The sequence below is a fragment of the Gouania willdenowi genome, chromosome 4 (assembly GCF_900634775.1).
Source record: "Gouania willdenowi chromosome 4, fGouWil2.1, whole genome shotgun sequence".
Classification (NCBI taxonomy): Eukaryota; Metazoa; Chordata; class Actinopteri; order Blenniiformes; family Gobiesocidae; genus Gouania; species Gouania willdenowi.
Window position 1 is genome coordinate 23,318,795 of NC_041047.1, and position 12,655 is coordinate 23,331,449.

General features: G+C 37.1%; 1 protein-coding gene across 4 annotated transcripts in view; it reads right to left on the reverse strand.

Annotated features, from left to right (window-relative positions):
* Positions 1-1,765: 1,765 nt before the first annotated feature.
* LOC114461767 (capping protein, Arp2/3 and myosin-I linker protein 3-like) overlaps positions 1,766-12,655 on the reverse strand; it is a 42,500-nt gene continuing 31,610 nt past the window's right edge. The window contains exons 30-40 of one of the 4 annotated variants that reach the window (XM_028444113.1): positions 9,840-9,906; positions 9,504-9,691; positions 9,197-9,276; positions 7,285-7,443; positions 6,683-6,887; positions 5,962-6,610; positions 4,518-4,615; positions 4,275-4,401; positions 2,683-2,754; positions 2,450-2,557; positions 1,766-2,333 (exon numbers count right to left, since the gene is read on the reverse strand). In XM_028444113.1, coding sequence (XP_028299914.1) covers positions 2,293-2,333; positions 2,450-2,557; positions 2,683-2,754; positions 4,275-4,401; positions 4,518-4,615; positions 5,962-6,610; positions 6,683-6,887; positions 7,285-7,443; positions 9,197-9,276; positions 9,504-9,691; positions 9,840-9,906 — 1,794 coding nt within the window. In that variant the 3' untranslated portion in view covers positions 1,766-2,292. The other 3 variants (XM_028444114.1, XM_028444112.1, XM_028444115.1) reach the window with 3 other exon arrangements.

Consider the following 12,655-nt stretch of genomic DNA (forward strand, 5'->3'; position numbering starts at 1 on the left):
TGGTGATCTTTGTAATGAAACAGGACAGGGCACCAGTCTGTCCCATTGCCCATTGGATTATCATGGATTTAATGACATTTAGTGCTGATTTGGTTCCGACACTGGTCAGTTACAACAACGTTGTTTATTAAGTTATTGATGTTGTTTATTAATAGCAAATACAAATTATCAAATTAAAAAAGTCAAATTTTAAGAGGGAAACTACATTTCAAGATCCAATAAACAAGAACAACATTGGAAAAAGATGAGTATAACTATAGCAGGGGTTAAATTATGGAACTGCCTAAAGGATAGTAAGCGTAGGAAAGAAGAGCAACAATTTTACCTTTATACAATAATATATAATATGTGTATAATGGTATAAAATATATTAATACTTAAACATAAAAAAATGTTTTTATTAATTTATATATTGCTACTCTAAATTTAATTGATGAAATTTGTAAATATGAAATAGCATATTAATATTATGTAAATGTCATATACATTCATGTGTAAGTATGTATACATAGTATGTTGATGTGAATGTATAAACTGTATATATATAAAACTTGTGCAGAATGTATATTGAATGTACGTTGTGAAAATAATACTATAAGTTAAATGTTTTTTTGTGTGTGATATTATGTAGAAAACCTTGTTTTGTTTTGTTGTGATGGCTGAAGAATTGGACAATTGAGTGTTTGTTCTGTATTTTTTTGTTTTTGTTTGTGAAGACTGTCGAAACAAATTCAAATTCTATCATTTATTTTCATTATTATTTATTATCCAAAACTGGCAATAACTGTGTGAGTTTTGGGATGAAGTCACATCTACATCTGTCCCAAGCAAGCGTGTTTTTTTTTTTTAATATATATAAATTGCAGGAGACATATGCCAATGTCCAAAGGTCTCTATTGTTGTAGTGTAGACATGCTAATAATATTGATGAAAAAGAACCATATCTTTAAGCCATAGGCTGTGTAGACTGTTCTAGTTCATGCACAGGTTTGTTTGACATGATTTGCTTTTCATTTTAGACTGGCATGAATCACCACCACAGTCTGTTTTTTGTGTTCTATTTGCAGAGTGACACTTTTTGCATTTTAAATAGGATATTAAAACAAAAAAAAATTTTAGGTTTTGTTTTATATTCACTTGAGTTGAAAAGGTCAAACATACAGTATGTATATGTTGTAGTATAATCAGAGTTACCAAATAAAAGCATGGTTATTTTTCAAACCACATACATATACTACTTTTTACTCTTTTTTTTCCCCAGAATCATATATCATATAGAAGGGTAAATGGGTTTGGACTTGGAAAGCTTCTTTCTAATCCTTTTTGTTGACGTTAATTGCTTTATTTCAGAAGTGTATGTACCTGATTGAATTGAACTTTTATTTGTTTTTTATTAGTCTGAAATAAATAAATGAAACATGACATTGCTCAGGTATTATCCTAAGGGAACTTCTTTTGTCCAAATTGAACTGAATGTATATCAAATTACAGGTCAGAGAGAAGGGCTGATGCTTGGCTGCTGAATGTGAGCGCGCTGCAAACAAATATCACATGCATCCATGTTTTTACCGTGAGTAAAGGTGGATTAACAAGAGAAAACATGCAAACTTCACACTGGGTCCTGTAAGAATGTTAATCAGTTTCTACACCTCTGTGTTAGTTAAGACTTTAATTTTTTTTTTTTTAGATAATTGGCATGTCTATCTGATTAAAGAGCATATTTGTACATAAAATATAATTCAAAGATAACGCGACAACAATGAAATCAAAACAACCAGTTTATTTCCAGTAGTGTTTTATTCATAGAATGACGGTGCTCATACATATTCACTTTTTCTAGAAAATATATTACCTTTTAATTCCTGAAAACAAAATTAAATATGAATCATCAAGATTTCTTTGATAAGAAGCAAAGTCATCACATTTTTCAAGAGTCAACCAAGGCCGTCAAAAATGATTCGCAGCATTAGGAAATCACATTCTAATAAAGACATTTTCTCTGCTCTAGCAAAAGCCACTACCCTCGAATATTCAGCTCACGGTCCAGTAGTCGCACACACACCACAGCCATGGTTTAGCTTTTCTAACAGTAGCAAACGCAGTGGATTCCACAAAGCAAAGACAGAAACCTGTAAAATGTGAGGACAGGCGAAGGTGATTCTGCAGAAGCAAGTGACCAATGCTTAATAACTGTCTGTCTGTCATTTAGTGCTGTTCAGTTCTGTCCTCGCTGGATAAAACGCTCCACCGTTGTCATGACAACTCTGCCAGAATGGCTGAATCTCAGGGGCATCACAGGAGCTCGCTGTGACTCGCTGGTGAGTCGAAGGTTTCTGTGAGAAGTAAGAGGATCATGGTGAGAAAATTAAAAATCATAATCTTATGTAAAAGCTATTACACACACACACACATGCACGCACACAGATAAATAAAGCAGATAGACAGGTACCAGACATTTCCAGGGACTTATTTCTGTTTTGGGGCAGTCTCGGTTTTTTCACTGGGGGTTTGCGATTTGGGGGCTTCTCAACATTATTGGGACTTTCCCTGTCAGTGCCTGAGTAGGGTGAGGACAGCAAACAGGTTTAAACACAATACACACAGATAAATAAAACACATATTTCTCGTGCAAACAATTGTGTGGTCAAAACGTAAAATATCAAGTTGTACATTATTTTGTACCTGCGTCACATGACACAGACTTCCGGCTTCTCTGTGGTTTTACTGGTGCCAGTGGTCTCAGACCTTCCTCACCTATGCAATAGATTGAGAAAAAGGGTAAAGCCCACATGCACACACACACGTTTATGATATTTCGTTTTCTATCTTTTTGACTTGAATCAGGTAGCCCTCAAAATCTTTTTTATTTGACCTTTATTTGACATTTTATACATAAGGCTGACATTATCATGAATAAGGTGTCATGAAGGCTGTCATTAAGTGTCGTTCGCTAAATTATGACACCTTTTGATAAATGATGACACCTTTGGAGCTATGTTGGCAGTTCTTTAGTTAGGTGGAGGGATCTAGTGGGGTTAGTTTGGGTTAAGGTAACGAACAACACTTAACGACAGCCTTCATGACACCTTATGCATGCTAATGACAGGTGCTACACACAACATACTTCACTTTTTGGGTCCCAAACCCAACAGATGAGAACATTTGTTAAAACAGCCTCCATTTCCTCAAACACTCCCTGAAAGGCTGCCTTGAATTTGAACACCATGTTTTTGGAGAGTTGGAGGAAAACATTGGAGCTGCGCAGCTAGGGTATGAGATGATGAATAAAGCAACACAATGGCCACGGTTACATGACAATTTTTTTATTCGGAATTAGTTAATTAAAGTGTTCTGCTTTGTGTTTACATAGAAATAGTAATTCCTGAACGGAGGTTTACATGGAAAACCGGTTTATTCGGCTTTAGATAATTCCGCTTTAGGTCTGGGGGTTGGGAAGGCTCTGATTGGACATGACGTATCTGTCTATCAGGAAAAACACACAACAAACCTTTTATTGTCGGCTATAACACAGAAGACCACACATGAGAACTGTTTTCACATTTATTTTGATTGTGGTTTTGAAGCAGCAGCTCGACAATAACACGGTTTCATTTTGGACCGCAGAGTTGAAGGGAGATAGGAACTAATCAAAAAGCCCATTAAAACTCCGGAAAACCATAACCAGGAAAAACTATTTGCTACTGATAAAGATAGTAGCTCTAACAACTGGTAAAATGATAAACTGATGATATTACTGCCTGTGAATGCAGTACGGGGACGCATTTACTCCACCTCCGGGTCCTAGTGCCAGCCGTCCGGTGAAGCCTGTTCCATTTACCGTATTTACCGAGGTCCATGTGTGTTTGATAAGTCTGTGTGTGTCCGTGTGAAAGTCTGCATGTTTATGCCTCCGTCCATCTACTCTTTTCATTATATCCATGTCTTTTAAGGCTCTTATTAAATAGTCTCGGCTGGAGTCCGGGCCATCTTGGATTATGTCATCACCAGCGAGTCGTCGCGCAAGTGCAAAACAACCCTAATTAACTTAAAGCGGAAATAATCAAGTTATGTGTTTACCAGAAAGAGGAATTATCTAATTCGGAATTAAAATCAGAATAAACCAGCCAATTAATTCTGAATTAAGTTTAATTCGGAATTAAATTAGCATTAGGAATTAAGTGTTTTAACTAAGTTAAAAGGTCAGGTTAAAGAGGAATTCACTTTTATTCCGAAGAATAAAGCTCCCATGTAAACGTGGCCATTGGTGGATATACCTTGGCTTGCTGCTCGGTCGAGCAGCCCGTGTATTGGCTTTGTAACAGGAGGTGGCACAGGAGGAGGGGGCAAGTTCCTCTCCATGGCTAATTCTTTTGGAAAAGTCACAAATGATAAAGTCTTTGGCTGAAAATCCCCATAAGAAAGGGAAAGAAAACAAAAACATGAAGATAACAGAATTCAGCAAATTAGTGATGGCCGTAATCATGGTGATGGGTGTGAGAAAGGTAAAAAAAGGAAACCTTTTCAGGGATCGGAGGAGGTTGACCTTCAACGTCCCGTCGTTTGTCTCTCTCTTTTTTCTCCATCATTTCAGAATCATCCTCTTCTTCTTCTGTAACTAAAGATTAAAAACATACCTCCAATAAAGCTTCAGGAAATATTTTATCTACCAGTAAAAATTAAGTGATGCACCGAAATTCCAGGCACCAAAATTTTTTAGCCGAAAAAGGCCCGGAAGTACATTTTCGCTTTTCGGCCAAAACACTTTCCTCACAGAAAATAGCCGACCGAAACAGGCTGTTGTAAAGACACAATCAAACAGCGCAGTCACCATGCACGCTTGTCTGGAAATGGGCCAACTTGTCCATGGACTCATGTCTTGGAGATGCACATGCTCTGGTACGTCAATGTACTTTTTTGTTTTAATGAGAGAACATATTTAATTTAACTCTCTTTTAGCAGCTCAGTCAGTTATAGGCCTGTACAATATTATTTCATGTAGAGCTGGGCGATATATCGAATATACTCGATATATCGCAGCTTGTAGTCTGTGCGGTGTTGAAAATGACCATACCGTTAAACTTTTTTTTTTTTTTTAAATATCTTAGTGGCATTATGCACAAAAGGTGCACTTAAATTTAGTGTTGTTTTGAAATGTCATCTTAATGACAACATGCACAAAAGGGCACTATTTGTTTTAAAATATTGTAGTGGCATTATGTACAAAAAGTGCACTTTAATTTTGTGTTTTGAAATGCCATGTGAGTTGCATCCTGCACTAATGTCTTGTTTTGAAATGTCTCTGTGACAATTTTGCACAGAACGTGCACTTTCTGTTGACAATTTTATGTTTGAGCCACTCACTGTTTAATAAATACAGTTATGTCAACTTTGACTTAGTTGTGATATCCCCTTTTTTGCATGAAAGTTTAAAATTGGCATATATTAATGCAGTATGATCAAGAATGTTTTAATGTAGACATATAGAATCATCATACTGGTGTGATTTTGTGCATCAAAGTGTTAATTCAAGGGTAATGCAAAATATCGAGATATATATCGTGTATCGTGACATGGCCTAAAAATATCGCGGTATTTATAAAAGGCCATATCGCCCAGCCCTAATTTCATGTATGAGTTGGTTCAAGTTAAACATTTTTTGATTTTATTTTCTATTGTGCATTGTTGGAATGTCAGTGCTCAATAAATAGTTTAATATTTTGAATTAATTTATTCTTTGAAGCATTAATATTAATTTATACAATTGCAATGTTATAATTTTAGTACACATTTATACCCATGAATGCAAAGAAAATAATAATTTGCATAATACATTATTTCGGTGTTTCGGCTTTGATTTTTTTTCATTTTCAGTTTTGGCCAAACATTTTTGTTTCGGTGCATCCCTCGTAAAATCTGCTTTCAGACCAACGTCACTTTTTGATAAAGAACCTGTGGACGAACCTGATGGAGCGTCTAAACTCTCGAGGTGATGTTTAGGCCTCAGCTTGGAAAGGCAGGTTTTACTGCTGAGTAGAAGTGAATCAGGCTTTAATCCACAAGAAGACACACGGGTAACGGGACAGCCACTGCTTTTCCACCCATCGCTAAAAGCTGCACCTGAGTTTTGTTCTGTGTACCTCTCCATGGGTGGTACCTCTATGCTTTTCAAAGGATCCGTGTCCTGTTTAGGTGAAGGCGTTCTTTCTGATGGATACGGAGGCAGAGGCCTCTGAGCGAGATAAAGAGCTTGGACTGATCTGTCTGTTTTTTTCCCTGGGTGTCGACTCTCAGTCCACTGACTGTCTGTGGGTAAATCTGCTGACCTGTTCTCAGACCACGACCTGTCAATCTGTCTGCCGCCCATACACTGTCGTTCCATTTTTCTGTCAATCTGCCGCTGTGTGTGTCTGTCCACGGTCCACTGTCTGCTCTCAGTCCTGTACTTGTCCACTTGTCTGTCTGTTGTCCTGGGTTCTTCGAAAGTTCTTTCACCCTGCTCCATCAGCCACAGCTTTTCTGTGTGAAGAACCTCTGTCGTCCTCTGTTTGTCGTCTACCCAGTATTTGTCCGTGTCCTCGGCCGGTTCAAACACAGCATCCACCTCTGATCTCTGCCAGAAAACAACAAAAAGTGTTAACAGTAATGTAAAATCGCCAATGTGCATTGATCTCCCTGACTGTACCTCTCTGGGAGAATAAAAGGGATGTTTGCTTCCTCCCGTTCCTGAATGAGGAGCATTCGGCCCTATTGGTGAACTCTGGATAAGAGGAGTTTTCCCTTGGTGCTCATTTGGTCTTCCATCTGCCCCGTTCCCATCATTTGGAGATCCAGCCCTGGCAGCAGATCTTGGAGGCTGAAGGAAGGTGTATACATTCTCCATGGCTGTCCTAAAACACATTTAAGGGAAGTTGCAGACACTATCGTAACACATTTAAAGAATATGAAATCCAGCAAAAATGACACATCTTGTGATCCTGATTTCTATTTGACATGCAGTATGCTTCTTTCTAAGTACTGGGCTAACAGTTGGATCTAGCGCTGAGCTACCAGCTGTCATGTGCGTCTGTGTAAACACTCTGGTATTAGCCGCTCTGTGCTTTGGCAGCCATTGTCCACCCCTTGTATCAACAATGAAATGAGGCAGATTCAGAGTCATGTTTGTTTGAGTATTTGTGGACTTCACTGCAGCTGAGAATAAATGAGACAATGGAGCTTTTTGATATTTTGTCCCATTATTGTTAAAAACAATCAAAGTGTGCTTGTTTTTTTTTTAAGTGCACCAACCCTGTGGGTGCTGTGGCAACACTGTGGCTTCCATCCCCATAAACCTCAGAGTCAAACTCAGGCGACTGGTTGCGGTTTTTACGAAATCCGAAGATGGCGAGCATGTTTCTCCTCTTCTTCCTCCGGAGTGAGTGAGCTTTGTGCAGAGACGAGAGCTGACTGAAAGAAGCCAGAGAGGTCACATGACGAAGAGTCCAGAACAGTTAATACATGAGTCACCTCAGTGTGGATTTACCACATCCATCATTTCATCCATCTATCCATCCATCCATAGCTATGGATGGAAGAATTCAGTTGCCATAGCTGCCATTATGACGAAAACAAGTCTGCCAAAGAATTCATCGAACAATTGAATTTGTATTTGTAACGGGAATAAAAATAATTTAGTATCTCAGATGTATTTAGTACACTTTCATTTTTTGGATTTACCAATGTTTTCTTATTTCACAAATTCTCTCAGGAAAAAGAGAACATCATAGCGTATTAAATGTTAGTCAATCCATATAAAAAAATTCATAAACATTAAAAAAAACTTAATATAGTTTAACTAATTATGTTATTAGTAAAGTGCTTTTTGCAGATAAAATCACAAAGTGCTGTACAGAGCTGTGGATAAATTAATGCAGCAGGTGCAACATCATAATAGAATAATAAAACATGGGTGCATTTACATCATAGGACCAACATCATAAAAAAAGATAATAAAAAAATAAAATCCAGTTAACTCAAAGCTTTCCTGAAAAGCAAAGTCTTCAACAGTGACTCAGGGGTTCTCAACTGCTCTCACCCTGGGACCCACATTTTGCCATCGTCATTAAAGTGCGACCAACTTCTTTTCTTTTTTAGAATTCAACCAACCAAACGGTTGAAACCACAATCTTTTTAAAAATATATAAATCTATAGATTTTCCTGTGCAATATACATTTCACAGCATTCCTGTCAAAATAAAAGATAAGATTCTTTCAGAATAAAAGACAAGTCCAACATTAGAGACATTAAGTAGTTATTTATTTTTGACCAGCTGTCTGCGACCCACCCAGTACAGGTCCTTGACGCACTTTTGGTCCCCGACCCACCAGTTGAGAATCGCTGGTCTAACTTATATAAATATATATTTTAAAGGAATATGAATGATTGATCTCTTTAAATTTGAGCTGTTTTAGGTTGCCACGGATATTGTCAAACCACTTTTTTCACCTAAACATTTGATCCAATTTTTTTCCTCCAAAATTTAGGTTTTTTTTCCATCTTCATATCAAACAATTTTCTTCTAATCTGCAACTGTGTGTCCCCATGCTAATTCACACCTATATCACATATGTTTTTACAAATAATGCTCAGTTTTTACTATCCAGCACTGACGCTCTAAAATTTGACCATTTGCGATGTTTGATTTGATTCCGAAGTATTTGGATTTCACTGTTGCTAAATCTGTTTTTCACCCGTTCATTCTAAAAGCCCTCAGATCATTTTAAAAACAGATCTAAAGCAAAGAACAGTGACATCATTGAGTAATGCTCAGCAAATGTTGCAACCTAAATACAGTCTAGGAAGATTTTGGTTGCCATTTCATTGGGAAAAAAAAGTCAATTACAGATTCTTCTCATTTGCAATCTGTTTAACGATGAGGAAAGCACACAGATGAACAGCTAAACAAACCCCTTATGGCGTTTGGTGTAGAATGACACCATTAGAGTTGGCAAGGCAGTAATATTTTCACAAAATGGTAGTTTGAATTGAAACAAATAATCGCGCTGATAGATTGCTGCCCTCACTGTGATAGCTTAAATTATGAGAACCTATAATGTGCTTCAGAAAAAGTAATTATGGCAGAGAAAATGTGATCTGCAGCCAGGAGGACATTGTGTAAAAGAAAGGATCTAACTGACAAAGCATGCAGGATGCTCGTACCTATCTGGAAGAACCCTTTTTGTGAAGAAATCGGGCAGTCCATCATCCAAAGGGCTTATTCCTCCATTCTCAGTGCCATGCTGCTCAGACAAAAACAAAAACCTTTATATAAACTGATTCCCAAAGCTTTGATTAGTTGGCTTCATTTGTAAATGTGGCATATAACAAAAAAAAAAACATTGTTCCTATTCTGGCCATCTGCTTTAGGAAAATCACTTTTGAAACATTGAAATCAGCAGAATTTGAACATAAAAGAGTGATAATAAATGCAGATCTCAGTCCAAGTGATTAGTCGTCTGACTCTTACCGTCTCAGCAGGAACATGCCCTCCTCTGTGTCTCCGGGGGGGCCTTGGCCGAACTCGTGTCACGTGATGGAGAGGCAGACCTTGTGTTGGCAGCTCCGACAGACCCTCCCAGGACGCTGAGCGCGATATTGGGGATGAATACGATGGCAAGGAGGGGGGCGGAGAAGAGCTGGAGTCATCGCACAGGCCTGAGAACAGAAAAGGGCAGGAGAACATGAAGTGGTAGAAAAGCGGACTTGATGTATGAATCTCTTTTCAACGCCGGTGATTCAAAAATGAGGTGAGAACCAATGAAGCCATGTGTGGAGGAATCTTCAGGTGTACAGCAGTACTCACTCAGCCTGGTGGAAACAGGTCGTATCCTTCTCGTTCTGGAGCTACGCTTCTTAATGGCTATTGTGTCCTAATATTTGGAGATGTACGAAACAAGAACACAAGTTAGAAAAAGGACAGTGATATTAGTGTCCCTGATGAGGTAAGGAAGGGAATTATGGAGTGGAATTTAATCCTTTCAGTTCCACATTTAGACAAGTAAATGGCATAATTTGAGGACCAGGTACCTGTTAACTCTTAACTTTATTAATCATGCACCATCTAATGCTGGGGCGTCAAACTCATTTTAGTTCAGGGGCCAAAGACAGAGCAGTTTGATCTCAAGTGGGAAAATTAGTCATTTCAACACTATTGTGCCCTATAGTTTGCAAGAAACCAACAATATTCTAGCAATAAGGGACAGATATTAGTCTTTTCATGTTAAATTTTCTAGATTTTATGATACATTTCTATGTAATTAAGGGAAATATTATGGAATAATTTGAGAAAAATTGAGGGATTATGTAAGTTTTTTTAAACAGTATAACATTAAAAATGACTGCAATCCTGCAATATGAGCACCAGAAGTGTTGAGTTTCATATACACTGTAAATAATACTTTCTCCCGTGGGCTGAATTGGACACTCCAAAGGGCCGGATTTGGCCCCCAGGCCACGAGTTTCACACATGTGATCTAATGCATATAATATCTAAAAAAAACCCAAAACCACTCTAATCAGTATTTTATTTTGTACTACTGTACTCCATTTATTATTTAAAAAAAACCAAAAATGATTGCAGAAAGTTCAAGAATTGTTGACATTTCAAAAATGTGATAAGTTATTATATCACCTCACACGCTTTGAGTAAAGCTGCTCTAGGAACAGTGGTTAATGCAATTAAAATAAATCAATAAATAAATAAATTTAATTACCATTTATCAACCTAATATGGGATGGTTTTAATGTTTTTTTAATACATAGACAGATTTGATGTGATCAATGCATATGATCACATGACCACTTCAGTTATGATTGGATCTCGTCCCATGTGATAGAATTATAGTTTTCTTTTTATTTGTTGATGATATATATATTTTGGCATAGTTGTCATTAAAAATATAAATAAAATATATATATAAAAAAATATAGTCGACAAAAACTACAAGAAAAATGTTTAGTCAACAAAATGAACACTGCTACCATAATGAACAGAGTGTAACAGCTGGGTTTGGCCAGCAGCAAAAAACAGGCTTTTATGAGGAGTGAAGTGACTGATTCAAGCGCCAAGCGTAGAGACAGCTGTGATGCAGTGAACTGTGACTGTGTGACAGCTCATTGGTCTGAAATGATAATAACAATACAAATAACATCTGTATTGTTGGATAATGATCACATCTGGCCTTATTATTTGATTTATTTATCAGGAAATAATTAAATCGTTATGCTCTCTTTTGACACACCAATCAACCAGCCTGGGCTTATTTACTTTATATTTCATCCTGGAAATAAAGAGAATAAATGTGCAACATTAATTTTAACAGCCTCAACAGAAAGATGTTTAGTGAGGGAATGAAGCGTTATTATAATGGTAGCCTGATCTTTAAATGAGACAACAAATACTTGCATATTTTTCTGTTCAAAAATGATATTAAAATCAAAGAAATATATGTAGTCTGTGTCCAAAAACAGGAACGTGTACATGGCACAATGCTGCTTCGGCGGCCTGTGTGATCAAATAGACTTTAGACTGAGGTGAAGCACTATTACCAACATCGCCTACACAGGAAATACTGTAAAAACATGGCGAGTCAGCAGCAGTTTTGCACCACTTTGAGCAAATGATCTGCTATAAAAACTTTGCAGTAATGTAAGTTCCACAAAAAAGTTTTTATATCAGGGGTGTCAAACTCATTTTAGTTTAGGGGCCAAATACAAACAGTTTGATCTGAAGTTAGCTGCCGATTTTTGGCGGTAAAATGAATGATTTTAGCAATTTTGTGCCCTTGTTTCACTTCCACACATAAATGATATGTAAAGCATGTTAGGCACCGCCAATATCCAAGCAATAGGTGAAAAACATCAGTCCCTCCAGGATCTTCACTTACATTTTCTTGATTTGATGACAATTTCAAAAAAAAAATTGAATTCCTATGTTTGTGGAACAATTTGAGGAAAATTGCAGGATTTTGGAAGTTCTTCCAACATGTGATATAAGCACAGGAGAACTGTGAGCACTGCACAGCAGTCATTTTTTAGACTCAACATTTTCGTCATAGTTTTAGTTGACGACATTTTTTAAAGTGACAATAACTAGACTATGACAGAATAAAAACCAACTAATAAAAACAACGAAACAATAATTTGGTCACATGGGTCAAAATCCAATCAGAACCGCTGTGTATTTACAAACCTTAATGCCATCCCGTATTTTAGTCGACTATATCTGTAACAGATTTAGCTGACTAAATTATTCGAATGTTGTGGAGTTTCATTCTTTTTGTGCATTTGGAAGGACTGAGATATCTACAAGATATGATTCATGTTTTCTCCATCATTTTCATTTTCTCCTATGGGCCAAATTGGATGCTGTAAAAGGCCAGATATGGCCCCCGGGCCTTGTGTTTGACACATGATGTAAACAGGTGTTACAGGAATGGTTGAGTTTGGATCTTGGCTTGGCCTCCAGGACTTCATCTAACATTTGGATTGAATTAATGCTATTTTCCTGGTAGCAGATGTCACAGCGTCAGGGCATTTTGGTGGATTTTATTCATGAGGAAAGCCACACTTTATTAAGTCAACGATCCAGGATATTACTTAGTATTCTGATTTTTTCTT